Raw genomic sequence first — 19,095 nt, 5'->3', positions numbered from 1 at the left:
TGAGTCATCAGGGAAGGGGAGTCTCCCTGACTCCCAGCAGCTAGCCTTGAGTCTGGGACTACCCTGGTCCACGATGGGCCCGTTTCTATCTTCGACTTACTTGGAGGGCTCACCGATCACAGTGTGGCACAATAAACTTTATGATGGTGAACGCAGGGGAGCAGGAGAAACCGTTACTATCCTCCAGGACCAAGTAATGTATTGGGAAGAAGGGAAACTTAATTACAACACAATATGAGATGTACATTACTTCGAATAGCCCATAGAAGCAGTAGCAGAACCCAGGGGGAGTCAGGAGACCAAGCCGAGTTGTGGCTTTACCACCTGTGGGAGGCAGGGCCACAAGTAAATTGCACTTTTGCCTCAGGCTTCTTACAGACAATTAGGGTGAGGCAATAAATGTGGGAAGGGAGGGTATAAACATGTTATAAATCCCAGGATGGAAAGAGTCTTAAGAGTGACTAAAAGCAGATAAGTGGATGTTAAAAAAGGTGACATAAAGTAAGTTATTAAGCATGTGAGTAACTAGTTTGAGAATCCACATGAATGTATTAAGTTTCTTCTAGAAAACTTCAGAGTAGCAGCAAACTAAAATTCCAGCAGAAAGAACTCTTCTTTTCCACTCTTGTGATGTACTGTTGTATTAGTCTGTTCTCATGCTGCTAATAAAGACATATGGAGATTGGGTAATTTATAAAGGAAAGAGATTTAATTGACTCACAGTTACACATGGCTGGAAAGGCCTTATAATTATGGTGGAAGGTGAATGAGGAGCAAAGTCTATGTCCTACAAGGCAGAAGGCAAGAGAGAGAGCAGATGCAGGGGAACTCCCCTTTATAAAACCATCAGATTTTGTGAGACTTAATCACTATCATGAGAACAGTACAGGAAAGCTCCACCCCCATGATTCAGTTACCTCCCACCAGGTGCCTACCACAACACGTGGGAATGACAGGAGCTACAACTCAAGATGAGATTTGGGTTGGGGGCATGGCCAAGCCATATCACTGGTTTTCCTTTTTAATCATATACAAAGTATAAATGTTTCTAAAAAAGATCTTTCAGTCCTTCTTAAGCTGAATTCTTAGTACCTGACTTAGTGGGTTCTTTACATCACAGGTAGTCTGATGTGGTGAGAAGGTTCAGGAAGGTCACTATCAGCCTGGAGGGGTGTCCATTGCCACCCCAGGCTAGAGAGCTCTCTGTGGAAAACCACACAATACTCTAAAGAGGAGACCGATGCTTACTTGGTATTCCTGTCATCTACCATAACATAAAAGTTTTTTATTCTATAATGATGCCCCATTATAAATCTCCCACATTTTTAGGTGTGACTACCTAGTCTAATGCCATTTCAATTCAGTAGACTCTTTTTTTCTATGCCTACTATGTACAGACCACAGTGCAGGCATTTCAAGAATATAAAGATCAGAGAAGAAAATAAAAGTTCTGGCTGCATGTGTAACTCTCACGATCACAAGCCAGATATTAGTGGGAAGGACTGTGTTAATAGAGGTGACCCTGGATGTTCCTGAAGGCTGCTGTGCCCTGACCTGGGTGAGGAGTGCTGCTCCATGATAGAATTTTTCCATATGCTGAAATAAATCATGACTGGAAATGTTTAAAAGAAAACCATGACTTCATCCTTTAGAGTTTCTCAATAAAGCAGTAAAACTAATTCCAAAGCATAGAACAGTGCCTGTCTCATTAAAAGTGCTCAATAAGTCCAGTGCGGTGACTCACACCTGTAATCCCAGCACTTTGGGAGGCCGAGGTGGGTGGATCACCTGAGGTCGTGAGTTCGAGACCAGCCTGACCAACATGGAAAAACCCCGTCTCTACTAAAACTACAAAAAATTTCTCAGGCGTGGTGGCACATGCCTGAAATCCCAGCTACTGGGGAGGCTGAGGCAGGAGAATCGCTTGAACCCAGGATGCAGAAGTTGTGGTGAGCCAAGATGGCACCATTGCACTCCAGCCTGAGCAACAGGAGTGAAACTCTGTATCAAAAAAAAAAAAGTGTTTAATAAGTACTAATTAATCAACTAACCAATCAGTAGAGAACTACACTCTTAGGCTAATATATAGATGGGAACCGTGGGCTGGGTTGGAATTTGCCAAGTGAAACTCCTACCTTGGTTTGTAAATTAAATCCACGCCTTGATATAGGTACAAATTCTTACATATTATGGGACTTCACTCTACCCATCAGCAAGTTAAATTGCAAGTGTTGTATCCTAGCAGTCAGTGATCTACTGTAGAACTACACTTTTATTTGTAATGCAGTTATTTGTTCATGGTTCAGTAAGCTAGAGAAGTCCTGACATTATTGAAGGAGTCCTTTTTTTTTTTTTTTTTTTTTGAGACGGAGTTTCGCTCTTGTTACCCAGTCTGGAGTGCAATGGCGCGATCTCGGTTCACTGCAACCTCCTCCTCCTGGGTTCAGGCAATTCTCCTGCCTCAGCCTCCTGAGTAGCTGGGATTACAGGCACGCGCCACCACGCCCAGCTATTTTTTTGTATTTCTAGTAGAGACGGAGTTTCACCATGTTGACCAGGATGGTCTCGATCTCTTGACCTCGTGATCCACCTGCCTCGGCCTCCCAAAGTGCTGGGGTTAGAGGCGTGAGCCACCACGCCCGGCCTTGGAGTCCTTTTAAAAGAGGTAAAACAAGTTATCCATGGATCACCCAAGATTTGTGATGGCATGCTTCTCCCATTTCTGAACTGGGTTTAATGTAAAAATTAGTGGTGTTTTCCCTCCCTTCCTTAGATAGCTGCCTCGTTGACTAAGACAGATGAAGGCCATTAAAATAATTGCAACTAACCGCTACACTGTGCTTACTGTCTTCAAAGGATCTCTTATTTACTTTTCTCTGGTGATCTTCACAAGTCAGTGAGCTAGATAAGGGTTATTAGTAATCACATTTTACAGCTGAAGAAACTGAACCAAAGAAAGGCTAAGTGGCTTCCCGAGGTCATAGCAGCTGGGAGCAGAGCAGGGCAGCTCCCCGGGATCCCTGGCTGGGCTGCTTTTGTTCAGTCACCCACTGCTACCTTTCTCACAGCTGCCCACCATGGTCTTGTGCTTTGTAGTTTACAAAGCTCTTCCAGATGCTTTTACCATATTTGGTCTTCTCTATAACACTCAGGAAGTATGCAGAGGAAGTGATATCATCTCATTATGTGCATTATCCAACTACTTTTTTTTTCCTTCCACTTTCATCAGGCAAAAGCTAAAGAAGAAAAACTGGAGAAGTGTGGTGAGGATGATGAAACAGTCCCTTCGGAGTACAGATTAAAACCAGCCATGGTAAATTTTTAGCTGCAGTGCATGACAATGGCAGCTTGCCTTTGCATCTTGTTTTGTTGTATCTGTATCCTTGACACTGTCAAAGGACATGTCTGTCCACCATTCAGATATCAACTCTAAAAACCCTGAACCTTTTTTCTCTGCTCCCTGCAGTTAAACCCCTTGATGGATGGTTTTTCCCTGCCTGGCTCCTAAGTAGTGACCATGCTCATTAAAATCCCCAGAGATTTAAATGTTTCATTTATTAACAATTCTTACAATAGATCCTTAAACTCAGAAGGAACAATTTGGGGGTAATTTTTTTCCCTAACTGCTATATAGATAAAACCACCATAAGTCTTCTAAGGGGTAGGTATGAATGTACGAAGTTTTACCAGTAGCCTAAGTTAAGGTGGTTTTGTTGCTGTTGTTTTTGATTATGGTGAGGATGGTAGACTAACTCCTGTCATTACATTTATAATTTACTTTTGAAATCATGCATATAAACACATGATGGAAAATGGTAGCAATTCTTATATATGCTTAAATATGAAAAGTTTCTAGTTTTTAGAAATATTCTGAATTAGGAAACCTCATATCCAAAAAAACTAAACAGTGCTATAGACGATATCTACCTCTTCACTCTAGGTTGGAGAATTAGGATTTTTTAAAAGCTTTCATTAACATAGCTACATCTTTATTGCCAAAGAACTTTTTTTTCCTATTACTCTATCCAACAGATGAAAAAAAATTTTTAACAACTTAAAGTAAATGTGCATTCTCTTTGGTAACATCTTGATTTTTACAGCTCAACTCCTTTTTTTATATTTTATGAAAAGTAAATCTGAAACACAAATTCATGTATATCTTAAGAAAAAAATTAGCCAACATCTCATATCCTGGAATTCCCAGAAACAAACTTGATCAGACATGAAAGCAAAATTTTCTCATTCATTTCCAGTGAATTTTAATTTCATTTACAGGATAAATATGGAAAACCACTATTGCCAGAGCCTGAAGAAAAACCCAAGGTGAGGGAATACACTTTTTTCTGATACTTAAAGACTAATAGACCTGTGAAGTATAAATTAAGATAATTTTGACAGTCCAGAGTTCACTGTGCAGACTTGTATGCTAACCTAGTACAGAGGACGGGGGACCTTCTGATGCTAACACCTGGCTGATACCTGAAGCTCCTTTCTATATCTTTTAAAGATGATCTTCCTCATAAATCATTACTAGACTCTAAATTTCTAGGTAAAATTTATTGCACACTAGAAACTGATGTCAAGAGAGCCCTTAAGTCAGATTAAGCTAGCACTTAGAGTTCCATCCTGATGAAATTGTCTAAGGATTGAGTATCACCTTAAGTTAGTAGTAACCTGTCAAAATAATATTAACCAGCACAACTGCTTTTTAGATATTATCTTTGTGAGTCCTCAATGAATGAGGACAATACTGTTGTTATTCCCATTTTACAGTGAGGAAATTGAGACACAGAGGGCCCATGGAAACAGCCCAAGGTCATGCAGCTAGAAAATAGCAAGCCAAACCCAGCACTTAGACCTCAGGCCGTTTGGTTTTATCTTATCGTTGATAAATGAAAAAATATGCACTTTATAAATTATCTTTGGGTTTTAAGTATGGCCTCATATGTGTTCATCATAAAAAGAAATTTTTTTTGCTCCATGTAAACTTTTTTACGAAGTAAACAAGAGTCCCCTTGTAATAAGGAACTTCTCATATTACAGCCTCGGAGTGAATCGGAACTCATTGATGAACTTTCAGAAGATTTTGACCGGTCTAAATGTAAAGAAAAACCATCTAAGCCAACTGAAAAGACAGAAGTATGTTTCTAAACATAAATCTCTAGTTTTGAGGTTTGTGATCTTAAAAACGTAAGAAGGCCAGGTGGATCATGAGGTCAGGAGTTCAAGACCATCCTGGCCAACATGGTGAAACCCCGTCGCTACTAAAAAATACAAAAATTAACTGGGCGTGGTGGCGCGTGCCTGTAATCCCAGCCACCTGAGAGGCTGAGGTAGGAGAATTGCTTGAACCAGGACCCGGGAGGCGGAGGTTGCAGTGAGATGAGATTGCGCCACAGCACTCCAGCCTGGGCTACAGAGCGAGACTCTGTCTCAAAATAATAATAATGATAATAATGTGAGACAAACTATTTTAACATGAAGCGGTCGATTAAAAGGCCCAATATGCCATCTTTTTTTCATGTCATTTTTGTCTTCCTTTGTGAATGTGCTTTGTTCCCCAACCTAACCCTGATATTCTTGCAATTGAAGTCCTGCAATGACTCCTTCAGAAAAGCTCTGGAACCCATGCCTTTCTTGTCCCAGCTTCTGTAACTGACCTGGTTGAAGCTGTCATCACCCCTCTCCTCCGGGTTGCAGTGGCCTTTCTACAGTCTCCATCATGTCCACTGTACTCATTTTTTCTCAAGCATGTCTGTAGTCATGCCATTCCTCTGCTTCTATCCCCAGGAACTTCCCATCCCTACAAAAAAAACCTTCCCATTACCATATTCTTGACCCATTTTTCTTTCCTACCAAACTGTGTCCCTGTGTCAGTAAACTGAACAGTAAGTATGCGTGCGTCCCTGGTTTTCTCACTTGGTTCCTCTGTCTCGATTGGCCTTTCTTTCTAATTCTAGATCAACTAAAGTCTGATTTATTCTTTCAAGGCTCTGCTAAAATATGGCTTTCTTTATCTCCTGCTTTTCCCTCCCTAAACCATATCCATCCAGCCTTTATTAAGCAGAACACAACACGGCAGAGGATCTGTAGTTCTTTTTTTAATATATCACGATTAAAGCCTTTGTTACAAAGAAGAGTTTAGCTGTTTTCGTCCCTCTTTAACATTTATACCAAGTTTAAGTGGGTAGTAAGTTCCTTGAACAAAGAGATCATATCCTGTTAATGACCGTCTGCTGAGCACCTTGCATGTAGGATAGGCTTCCATAAATGTCTAGATTTAAAACAATTTATTTAAAGTTTTCTCCCCTCCCCTCCTCCCACTCCCCTCCCCTCCCCTCCTCCCACTCCCCTCCCCTCCCCTCCCCTGCCCTCCCCTCTCCCAGCTGGGAGTACAGTGGCACAGTCTGGGTTCACTGCAGCCTCAATCTCCCAGGCCCAAGCAGTCTCCCACCTCAGCCTCCTGAGTAGCTGCGACTACAGTTGTATCCCACCATACTGGCTAATTTTTGTATTTTCTGCAGAGCTGGGGTTTGGCCGTGTTGCCCAGGCTGATCTCAGACTCCTGGGCTCAAGCAATCCCCCTACCTCGGCCTCCCAAAGTACTGGGATTACAGGCATGAGCCACCATACTCAGCCTTGAAACTTTATTCTTGTAATAAAATAAGATGGTACAGTAGCTCTCAAACTTTAGTATGCATCAGGATCACCTGGAGAGTTTGTTAAAACACAGACTGCTACACTCTACCTGTGAAGTTTCTGACTTAGTACATGGGGCGGGGGTCTAAGAATCCACATCTCTAGGTTCCCTTATGGTGCTGAGGCTAATAGTTCAAGGATTACATAGTATATATAAAGTGCTCTTAGATTTGTATCAACACATTTTACGTAATGCCATGTTATATAATAGGCATATTTTATTGTTATACAAAGTGACAAATAAATACTATAAATAATAGCAATAATTGCTGAAATTTATTGAGCTTCCTGTATTCCCAGGTACTATGCATAGCACTTTGCCTGCATTGTCTCATAGGCCCCATACCAACCCTTCAGATGTGGAGACTGCTGTTGTTCTCATTTTACACATGTGGAAACTCAGTTTCAGTGAGTTTCAGTAACTTGCCTAAGGTGAGAGATAAAACCAAGCTGAAAAAAACGGCAGCTGAAGGGTCTTAGCATGCTTTGACTTATTTACTATTCAACAGTCCTTGGGTAGTCAAGAGAATCATGTTCACACCATAGAATGTAGCAGAGTGTCTTGTTGGTCTATCCTTGCTCAGACTTATGAACCAGACTTTCTAAAGTTATTGAGAACACTTGCTTCTTTCCTCAGGAATCTCAGGCCGCTGCTCCGGCCCCTGTGGTGGAGGCTGTGCCTCGGACCTCCATGTGTAGCATACAGTCAGCACCACCCGAGCCGGCTACCTTGGTGAGTGACTCCCTGGGCATTTAAGCTTGAGAACGTTTTCTTCCTCCTCCTGTCACTCTCTGCTGTGTGTTACCATCATTTTATCTTATTCTGACAAATTAAAAATAAAATCTGATATAATGATAGTATCTATTATTTCTTTGGGCTTCAGGGGTGTCCTAGAAATACATACTAAAATTTAAATTATTAATTAAATTACTCCAAACTGTATTTTTCTCTACTTTTCTGAAATTCTTTCTAGTTCCTCAGCTATTGTGGATAATCCTGCTTTTTCACTTTTCTGCATCTTTTAAGCTTATTTGGGTTTCCACAGAAAGCCCAATGTCACTTTTTACTGACTTTCTTGGTAAAATAACATGCATCAAAATCATTATGATTCCTCTCCACTCTCCCAACTACAGGAGGCGACACTGACTCAATTTCTTTCTCTTTCCTTCTTTTCATGCTTCTCTCTCGCTTTCTAATTGTCATAAGTATGACATTTAACTAGCAGAATCTTTGTTTTTCTTTTGATTTTAGTGAGTTGTTTTTCCCATTAGTTGATGATAGAATTTGACTCAGGGAATAACACCTGATGGAATTATATTTCGTTAATACAGAATTAGTACATCTTCCCTCTGAACACCTAACTTTTATCATCTATTGTGCCATTGCTCTGGATGCTTTGCAGTGTCTTCTCATTAAATTTTCACAAGGACACTATGATGTCTGTCCTGTTCATCTTCCTATGATAGATGAGAGAAATGAGGCTTTGAGTTGACCTTGAACAATCCACTTAATATTTCAGAGCCTCGGTTGAGATGAAAGATATGGCCCCAGATCACAGCTGTCTTCAAGCATAGTGTGGATATGGGCCAGATCTCAAGCTTACAAGTATAATTTGATCATTCCTGTATGGAAAAAAGGCAGAAGGAACATGCTTGAAGGAACCACTTCCAAAGGGATTAGGAGAGGCCTGCAGGTGGAGGGCAGGATTACACTGAGAACTGAAAATAGTATCATTTTCTATGAAGACCAGTGAGCCAACAACAGACCAGCACAGAGGTGTGGAGCACTCGGTGTGCCTGGCATGTGCACATTCAGTTGCTTGAGAAGAGGGGCCTTGGAAAGGACGTCGCACAGTGTCTGGGATGCTGTGTGGTGGCTGCCTACTGCCTGGGAAGTCCTTGGTGCCTACTGCAAACCCCTTGAGTCCAGGGCCTCCTTTCTACCTTAGAACCTGAGCCCTCCCCAATTTTTTGAGGTTTCAGGGCACTCTTCAAGAACTTTTTAGAACATAGGTGCCAGGCCACAGTGGTAAAGAACAGGAGAGGAGGAGGGACTCTAGGAGGACTCCAGTGAAGAAAGCAGGCAAAGAGGCCATAATTGGAGTCAAAACAACAATAGCCAGTATTCCCCAGCAGAACTCTCGTGACCAAAACCTGCACCTGCACCATCTGCCTCATCTGCCTCATCTGCCAAGCGTGACTGCCAGGCCCTTAGAGGGCTCAGTTCCTTCCCAACTTTACCCTGACTGTAGAGCTGAGCATTGGATTGTTAGATGACACAAAACAAAACAGAAAGCTCTTGTTCTCCCCTTCCCTGCCCTCCTTTCCAGGACCTCAGCCCCACCAACTCTGGCCGCAGTTGCCAAGGTTATTGTCACTGAGGCAGTTGGCATTTCTGGGATTGTGACACCCAAAAGCCAGAAAGAATAGCTGTGGAGTGTAATAAAGGTCAGTGGACCCAAGAAAGGCAGGAAGATTAGTGAGTAAAGGGAGACAGACCAGAGGAAGGAGATGAATGTGTTCCCTAGGTGGTTCTTGTGTGTATAAAAAGAAAATTTATTAAGGAAACCCAGAGACTTGAGTTGTAGTTTGATAATATGAAATACTACAGAAATAGAAGTTTTGTTCTTTATTCCTGTTTCCAGATTCCTTCGTTCTTAAAACTGTTTCTCCTCCTAGGTTTTCTTTAACTGTTTCAGTAATTTATTAAGCAAGAGCTTGGCAAAGGGCACAGGCTTGGGGAAGCAGTGGTTTCTAAGATTCTATAGCATAGAATATGAGAAAACAGGATTGTAGTGTGAGCAAATGTCTTAAATCACGTAGCAACTCAGATTGATTGGATAAGACGTGGGTACCTGTACAACTCTTGATATCCTTGATAAGAGTATTGCAGCTCTTAATACTTAATTTAGGTATAATCCCAAACAGGTTAGACAGCGCAGGGATTTTTTTTGTAGTTCTTGGGACTAAAACCCATGCAGTGTCTAGCCACTAGGTGGTGTTAAATCACTTTTCTAGGCTCTCTCTCCTCTTTGGTGAACTTTCCTTTGCAGCGCAGTTTAGCAGAAAAACAGCTTTTCGTACTTGAAATGATGGCTAAGATGTAAAACAGAAATACACTTTTACTCTAGAATTTTAATAGATGCTCATTGTGGGGTCAGAGATTTTAATAGTAAGATTAAACTTGGAGATCGTTTAGCCGAAGGGCTTTTACACTTTTGAGCAAGACCAACAGTAGGAAATTCATTAATAGTGCAGCCCCATCCCCATACAATGGAAGCAACAGTTTAAAGAATAGTATTTATCCCTTCTATGTATGATTTATTCTCTCTCTATATATATATACATATATATATGTATATATATGTTTTTGTGGGGGGTTTTTTTGAGGCAGAGTCTTGTCTGTCATCCAGGTTGGACTGCATTGGCGTGATCTCGGCTCACTGCAGCCTCAACCTCCTGAGGTCTCACTTTGTTGCCCCAGCTGGTCTCCAACTCCGGGACTCAAGCAGTCCTCCCATCTTGGCCTCCCAAAATGCTGTGATTGATTTACTGGTGTGAGCTACTGTGCTTGGTCCTGTATTCTTCATTAAAAAAAAAGTCCTGGCCATGACCCATTAAGTTGATTTTGAGCCACTTATGTACAGATCATTCCCTTTATTTTCCCTTTACACCATAAGCTCTGTGTTCATCCAGTGTGATTTTAAATACCAGCATGGCCAGAGTTCATTACATTTTGTGGGAGCACATTTCATTTTGAATAATTGGACCACAGGTAGACAGTTCCCACTGCGCCATTCAGGTTAGCTGGTCACAGGCAGTGTCACCGGAACCAGCCCTGAATCCCCTTTGGCCAGTAAAAGCCTTGTGGAGAGAACAGGCTTCTGAGCCTCCTCTTCTGAGACAAGCCAGGCTGTCTCACAGGAAATGGAGAGGAATGGCTTCTTGTGGGCTCTCTGAAAATCTTTCCTGCGCCGTCTACGGAATGATCTCCATAAAGACCACGTCTTTTTTCTTTCCTGGTATTCAGCTTCTCTGTGGTACACCTCAGTCCATTGTCTTTCTTATTTCTAAACCAATTCCGGGTCATGTCTTGTAAGTTTCACAGTATCAACATACAATTTGCACACAATGTTTAATATAAGAAATTTGCTTGAATGTGAAACTTTTTTAAACATAGATTCTAATTCAGTTGATAATTCAAGTTATTAAAAGATAACATGTGCCTTTCATCTGAAACAATGATATGCCTTTCTGAATTGTTTATAGCAACTGTTTTAAAGGGAGTGATTAACCACCTACTTAATATATCCACTAATGCACTTTTAGAAGGGCACAGTGCCAGATGATGCTGTAGAAGCCTTGGCTGATAGCCTGGGGAAAAAGGAAGCAGATCCAGAAGATGGAAAACCTGTGATGGATAAAGTCAAGGTAATGGCAACTGAGATACTTCTAGAAAATAACTATCATTGATCACCTCCTCCCCCTGCAAATAAGTTATGAGTCATTTGTTGTTGTTGTTTTTTATTTTCCACAAAACATGACCAGCTGGCTTTTTCTATTATTGTGCATATCCTGTTTAATAAGCTAAACCGGAATAAGCAGCAGTGTTGAACCCCCAGAGTGGACAGACGACATGCACAGACCAGAGGCCTCTGAGTCTCATCTTTGCCCACCTGCACTGATGTTGCAGGGACTTGGGAAGGAAGCGGCAGCTGCCTGCTGCTCCTCACAGCTGCCTTGCCGCCCAGCAGGCTTTCTGCTGGTGCCTGAGCCTGCCAGATTAAGTTGCTGTAGGAACACTAAGCATATGGCCATATGTACGTTCTAACCTCATGATAGATTTGTTTACCTCAAATCTAGTCACTCAGGCATTAATTTTATGGGGAGAAAAACATACTAACAATGCAAATGGTATAATTTTTATTCAGGAGAAAGCCAAAGAAGAAGACCGTGAAAAGCTTGGTGAAAAAGAAGAAACAATTCCTCCTGATTATAGATTAGAAGAGGTCAAGGTAAACAGGCTGGAGTCTTTTTCTATTTTATTTTAATTCATACTGAATTCATACACATAACGAAGAGACTTGGGGACAGACCTGGAATATAAAGATCTTGTTTCTTCATATTTCAAACACCAAATAGTATTAGTCTATTAATAATCACATTAGAACACCAGATACAAAGCTAAAATATTCCTAAGTAGACTTTTGATCCTCAAGCAAAGAAATTTAATGTCTGAGCTACCCAGTGTTTTCCTTTCTAACCCACAGCTTGTTACAGTACCAGAAATATTTTAAAAACCTTATGTAGATGGGAGAACTAAGATGAGGAATAGGCCAGGCATAGTGGCTCATGCCTATAATCCGAACACTTTGGGAGGCCAATGCAGGAGGATCCCTTGAGCCCAGGAGTTCAGAACTAGCCTTGGCAACATAATAAGACCCCGTCTCTATAAAAAATCAAAAACATTAGTCAGGCATGGTGGCATGTGCCTGTCCCAGGTACTTGGGAGGCTGAAGTGGGAGGATCACTTGAGCCCAGGAGGTAGAGCCTGCAGTGAGCCATGATCGCACCACTGCACTCCAGCCGGGGCGACAGAGCAAAACCCTGACTCAAAAAGAAGTAAAAAATGAAAAAATTAAAATAAAATAAGCAGCAATTATTTTATATGAGGAAAAATTTGCAACTTTCAGATGTAAGTTGGAAAAATAAGAGAGTCTATTTAACATTAAGTATAGTGATAAGTTGCCCCATTTCCTCTATTTTGAAAGTACAGATTGTGCAGAACAAGGGGGAAGACCCCGTTATGAGTCTTGTAGTTTAAATGCAGTCACTTAAATGAGGCAGATTTGTGGACAGTTGAACAAATGTCAGTCATCTTTGTAACAGGCCTGAATTAAAAGAGTATTCAACTAAACTTTATTAGCAGTTCTAGAAAATCAAATTTCTCACTCATCCATGTGCTTCTCACTCATCTATGCGCACTAGCCCATTTATTTAGCAGATGCAGGAACTGGACTGAGCTGTCCTTGTTGAAAGTTTATTATTCTGGATACCTTCATATTTGCTTCCTTTCTGGGTTTTACAATTCAGTTGAAGCCATAGTATTTCCATTAATTTGGGCTCATTCATACTTTGCTTTGCAAAGTTCCTAGAGAGCATCCTAAGGGCCACATGTTCTGTCTCCACTGAGTGTCCATACATTAGAGGCTGGTCAAGTGCAGGTAAACTCTCTTCATGATAGGTGATTGGTTGGTGACTTGCTGTCTCCCTTTACTGAATTTAGTAGTAGTGTTTCAGGAAGCAGCTGTCCCTGATCACTTTATTCTGTAGTTGTTTTATCCTTCTCTGACTTATCTCACACATTATTACTATTACTTAATAACACACACTATTACTTAATAACATTTACAGGCACTAGCTTCACCTCTTGTTTAAATTCTACGTTGGTATTCACCAACTATGCTCCCATCAGGTCTCTTCAGTGAGACTCAGCTCCCTGAGGGCAGGCCACAACCTCCCCTTCCAGACACAGGATGACGCAGTGATGGAAAATGGATTTCAGTTTGAGTATAGAGCAAAAGTACCCTGGGAGTCCCAGGCATCACTTAGAAAACTTTCTGCCTTTACAGCTAAGAGATGGTGGAGAGCAAGTCGAGGTTCAGCTTTCCCCTGTACCTGAAGAATGGTCAGAAGGCATAAGTCAGTCATGAGGGAAGCAGGTGATACAAGTTGAATATCCCTCATCCAACGTGCCTGGGGACCAGTACTGTTTCAGATTTCAGGCTTTTCTGGATTTTGGAATATTTTCCTTATGTCTGTTGAGCACCCCAATCTGAAAATCCAAAATGCCCCTATGAGCATTTCCTTTGAGTGTCAGGTCAATACTCAAAAAGTTTCAAATTTTGGAGCGTTTAAATTGTTTTCAGATTTTCAGATTAGGGATACTCACCTAGTACCTCTAAACCATTGCACCTCACATTTTTAATGAAACAAAAACCAACCTTAACCAGTTTCCCAGGTGAAATATTCATATATAGGTGTGTGTCTTTGTATTTACTTATTTTTGTATAGGTGGATACATGGGATTTACTATTAGTATATAGATCTTCTTTTACTAACAAGCCCCAAATGCTTTCTTCATTTTGTCCTGTTACTCAAATGTGGCACTTGGAGTCATTTACAGCTTGACATAATCTGAGCCATAAGTTGCACAGTGTTTCACTGACAGGTTAAACTCTCTGAGGGCAAGGCCTTTGTCTATGCGATTTTCTGTCATACTGCCAATGCTTAGGTGAGGGCTTGGCACATAGTCCATGCATATGAGTTAGATGTGTGGCTTACAAAGTTAACAGCATTTTCCAGACAACCTCTACAAAGCCCACCCCCAGGTAGGTAAGGGGCTTATCCCACACTGCCCTGCAAACCCCAATCACAGCACCACATACCACGCTATGCTGACTTTCACATTTTCCTCCCATGATAGTCTCTGGGCTTCTGAGGTCACAAGCCATACCTCATCCAGTGTGTAGCCTCCATGACTTGGGAATGCCTGGTGCTTGTGAGCTGTTTGTTGACATAAACTAATTAGAGTGTATTCTCTGGTGAGAGAATCTTTTTCCTGACACCATGGATCTAATTTAAAATGTTCAACTGCAGGTATAACAGGCCCTTTGTAATGTTTACAAGGTTTCATACTTGGGATAAAATGTGAAATGATTTCATGCCATGTTTTTTTTCCCCTGGATAGGATAAAGATGGAAAGCCACTTCTGCCGAAAGAATCTAAGGAACAGCTTCCAGTAAGCAAACCAGTTTTCTGTGAGGATATCTTTTCCTTTTGGCCCCGGTTGCAGTGGTGTTCATTGATACATTTCCTGGTTCTTGCAGCCCATGAGTGAAGACTTCCTTCTGGATGCTTTGTCTGAGGACTTCTCTGGGCCACAAAATGCTTCATCTCTTGTAAGTCTGAAACTCTTGGTTTTCTTTCTTTAGTTTTAGGGTGGCAGGAATAAATGGAAACTGGTGACTTAGAATCTAACTTGGGAACTCAGGAACAATCATGAAATTAATGGCCCTCAACCCACTGTAGCCATTAAAAGTGTGTTGCACCATGAAATATTGTCCCAATGCTGTGGATTCTTTTAGCAGTGTAACTATTACCAAGTACCAGTACCCCTGTGAAAAGAGAATTTAAATGTGAGTTTATCCAAAATTACTCTTCAGACAAGTTTACCTATTGATATTTCTACAATTTATCATTTCCCAAATTGCCTCCTAAGGGAACTTAGCTCCATGTGGAATATAGAGTCCCTCAAAGGGAACTCTGTTACTAGGAAAGTTTGGACGATGTTGAGTAATGTTAAGCAGGTTTCTCTACCGTAGGATTTTCATGGCTTTTTATATGCAAATACATAGTGAATCTGTTAGAGTTCCCGAACTTAATAACTGCAGAACCTTTCCTTGTGGGGTCTGGTTTATCTGTTTACTGGGAACTCAGTTTTTGTTTCTTTGTTTTTGTTTTTTTTGAGACAGAGTGTCACTCTGTCACCCAAGCTGGAGTGCAGTGGCACAATCTCGGCTCACTGCAACCTCTGCCTCCCGAGTTCAAGCAATTCTTCTGCCTCAGCCACCTGAATAGCTGGGATTACAGGTGTGCACCACCACGCCCAGCTAATTTTTGTACTTTTATTCGAGATGGGGTTTCACCATGTTAGTCAGGCTGGTCTCGAACTCCTGACCTCATGATCCGCCCACCTCGGCCTCTCAAAGTGCTGGGATTACAGGCGTGAGCCACTGCGCCCAGCCAGGAACTCAGTTTTTAAACCACTGAATGTATTGTTGGCAGTCAGTTGGAAAAGAGATTAACGGTTTCTATGACAGTGGCATAGAAAATATATCAGTTGGAGAATACACAGAATGACAACTAGAAGAAATAATGATTCTTTGGAATTGCCTGAAGTTTTTGCTTTTGTTGAAAGAAGCAATAAAGCCCCTCAAAGAAGGGCTTACTAACCAGAGCATGTTCTTCTCTGTACCCCTGTAAAAGCACCATGCTGCTCAGTCACCTCATCCCATGACCTTCCCCTCATCGTCTTCCATACAGACCACATGACAGGCAAAGCACTCCAGCCTTGATTTAGAAACCATGAGATACAGGGAAGAATACAATATGAGAAGTATCCCAGGACTGTGGAGAGTCATATCAATACACTGATGCAGAACATATGAACAAATTGTGGGGAACACGATCTCAATTCCCTTCCTCCTGCTATCGTTATTGTAATAGTTAGGGTTTTTTTGTTTCTTTTAGAAATTCAAAGATTTGGAAAAAGTAACAATGCATATATATGCCCCCCTCAAAGATATGTAGCAGTGAAATGGTGAGATGAAACAACCATTTAAAAAAAATTTCTTACTCTTAAAAAAGTAGCAAAGAAAAAATTAGTGTCAACAATATAGTTAAGAAAAGTAGAAATAACTAATAAGAAAACCAAATAATCAGAACGTTATTTAGGGGACAGTTCCTAGAACTTTGGGGGAAAAGTATCACATATGGCTCATAATTAATGTTCATATAAAATAGTAACTCCCGTACATACCATGCTCTTTGATTGTAATAAAATAGAACATAAGTGCTATATAAAAAGAAAAACTTAAAAATATTCCCCTAATAATACTGAAATCACCTTGATAATAGACTCTTTTAAAACATCAAAGATATTACAAATAAAAATCTTTGAGAGGCAGCTGAAGCAGTATTCATGTGATACATTTATTGTCATAAATGCCTTCATCAATAATGGAGATAGAGAAAAAGAGAAACCTGACAAACCAAATGTTTATTGAATTTTACACTTAAAATTTCTAAAAGTTATAATAAGGTAACCACCCAAAAGAAAGTAGCAATAAGCATACCAGGAAATGAAAATAGCAGCATAGAAGTTAACTGGCCAATAGTTGTCTCTTTTGAAATAACAAATACTTTATAAAATACTAGCAAATGCAAAAGAGGAAAACAATCAGGCCGGGTGCGGTGGCTCAAGCCTGTAATCCCAGCACTTTGGGAGGCCGAGGCAGGTGGATCACGAGGTCAGGAGATCAAGACCATCCTGGCCAACATGGTGAAACCCCATCTCTACTAAAATAAAAAAAAAATTAGCTGGGCATGGTGGCGCGTTCCTGTAGTCCCAGCTACTGGGGAGGCTGAGGCAGGAGACCTGCTTGAACCCAGGAGGCAAGATGCAGTGAGCCGAGATCACGCCACTACACTCCAGCCTGGTGCCTGGTGACAGAGCGAGACTCTGTCTCGGAAAAAAAAAAAAAAAGAAAAAGAAGTACACAAAAAAATTGAAGGCCATACATTAAGTCAGTTTAACTAAATATCTTAAAAAGAATGATGACAATTCAAGTCATTTTATATGTTAATTTTTTATTAAAAAGCAACAAGATACTTTTATAATTCAATAAAATTATTCAAAGATGTATTTGAAAAATAAGTGTATAAAATATGAAAAAATACTGAAAAGCATCTTTCAGTACTTTTAGGTAAGATTAATCCAACTAAACACTAGCATATGTTATAAATAAATAGAAAATACAGTAATGTTTAGAGAGCAAATTCATAGCATAAATCAATGGAAAAATTGAGAAATGGACATAAATGATAGATTTAGTATTTTTTAAAGAGTGAAAAATCATTATTTTATACTTTTGTGTAATGTCAGATGAATTAAATAACATGCACATATAGTTTGGCAAAACAAATTTCCAGACCATAGATTGTTTCATACTTAGTATTAAAAAACTTAAATGATAAGTCAATAAGATAGTCTAAGAAGAGACAATACAAATGTTTCAGTATGTCATTCTTTTCATTTGACAACTTGTTATTCTTTTCATTTGTCATATAAGCAAAGATTTCTCATAACTAGAAATGAATTGTATTTAATTTAGTACATTTTAGATTACCTAAAATATTCTAAAATGGCTTTACAGAGTATAAATGGACAACAAGTACCTTATAGTTATCTAAATTAGTTTAAGTAATCTCTAATAATAACATGCTGAAATAAATTTCTGAATATTGGTATCTTTTTAATGTGCTTTTCTCCATCTTTTGGTAAAATTTGGAATTATCTTTTTTCAAAACAGGCTATCCATAGTTGGAGTCACCAAAGAGTTCTGGACTTCTTTCTGATTTTTCATCAACAGTTATACCTAAGTTTTTTGTCAAAAGGGAGTATTTGAAATGAAACAAATATGCAATATTTTTTAAAAGGAAATTCTTTCACAAAGTTTCTAGAATAATATTTAACATTGAAAAAAAACTGAAACCTGACACCATATAGCACAATATGCAAGCAATAGTAGTATATCATTTTACACTCATTATCAGAAATAAAAATATGGAAGAAAAGTCAAATTCTAGGCCAGGCGCAGTGGCTCATGCCTGTAATCCCAGCATTTGGGAGGCCGAGGCAGGTGGATCATGAGGTCAAGAGATCGAGACCATCCTGGCCAACATGGTGAAACCCTGTCTCTACTAAAAAATACAAAAATTAGCTGTGCATGGTGGTGCGCACCTGTAGTCCCAGCTACTCGGGAGGCTGAGGCAAGAGAATTACTTGAAGCCGGGAAGCAGGGGTTTCAATGAGTTAAGATTGTGCCACTGCACTCCAGCCTGGCATCTAGCGACAGAGCCAGACTCTATCTCAAAAAAAAAAAAAAAAGTCAAATTCTGGCAAGCAAGACCATGGGAAAACAGGCATGCTTATTCATTGCTTTTTGCAGTATGAATTCCTAGCAACATTTGAGGGGTCAGTCAGTTTGGCAGAATATAGGGAGACCCACTTCTAGAACTTATTCAGAGCAATTTTAAAAGAGCTGAAAACTTTGAATAACTTAAATGTACAACAGGAAGTGTGTAAACAAACGATGGAACTCTAAGTTATTATATGATTGCACAGTATTTAGAATAATAAATATGAGAAGGAAATAGAAATAGGATATTGTATAAAATAATGTGATAGAGAAGAAAGAGAATTTAAATTGCTTTTAAAATTATGTTATTGGCTGGGTGTGGTGGCTCACGCCTGTAATCTCAGCACTTTGGGAGGCCAAGGCAGGTGGATCACAAGGTCAGGAGTTCAAGACCAGCCTGGCCAAGATTGTGAAACCCTGTTTCTACTAAAAATACAAAAATTAGCCAGGCATGGTGGCGGCCACCTGTAATCCCAGCTACTCAGGACGCTGAGGCAGAGAATTGCTTGAACCCAGGAGGTGGAGGTTGCAGCGAGCCGAGATCGTGCCACTGCACTCCAGCCTCGTGACAGAGCAAGACTCTATCTCAAAAATAATAATAATAATTCTATGTTATTGTGAATCTATTTGGATC

At 40.2% G+C, this 19,095-nt stretch overlaps 1 protein-coding gene across 8 annotated transcripts in view; it reads left to right on the top strand.

The window, feature by feature from the left end:
* CAST (calpastatin) overlaps positions 1-19,095 on the top strand; it is a 109,582-nt gene that overhangs the window by 77,911 nt on the left and 12,576 nt on the right. For all 8 annotated transcript variants that reach the window (XM_064376174.1, XM_064376173.1, XM_064376178.1 and 5 more), the window contains 8 exons: positions 3,230-3,313; positions 4,276-4,323; positions 5,044-5,139; positions 7,337-7,432; positions 11,029-11,130; positions 11,631-11,714; positions 14,450-14,500; positions 14,589-14,660. In XM_064376174.1, coding sequence (XP_064232244.1) covers positions 3,230-3,313; positions 4,276-4,323; positions 5,044-5,139; positions 7,337-7,432; positions 11,029-11,130; positions 11,631-11,714; positions 14,450-14,500; positions 14,589-14,660 — 633 coding nt within the window. The remainder of the gene's footprint in view (positions 1-3,229; positions 3,314-4,275; positions 4,324-5,043; positions 5,140-7,336; positions 7,433-11,028; positions 11,131-11,630; positions 11,715-14,449; positions 14,501-14,588; positions 14,661-19,095) is intronic.

The sequence above is a fragment of the Aotus nancymaae genome, unplaced genomic scaffold, assembly GCF_030222135.1.
Source record: "Aotus nancymaae isolate 86718 unplaced genomic scaffold, 86718_ANA_hifiasm-v0.15.2.pri h1tg000014l, whole genome shotgun sequence".
Lineage (NCBI taxonomy): Eukaryota > Metazoa > Chordata > Mammalia > Primates > Aotidae > Aotus > Aotus nancymaae.
This window is presented reverse-complemented; position numbering and strand designations above follow the sequence as displayed.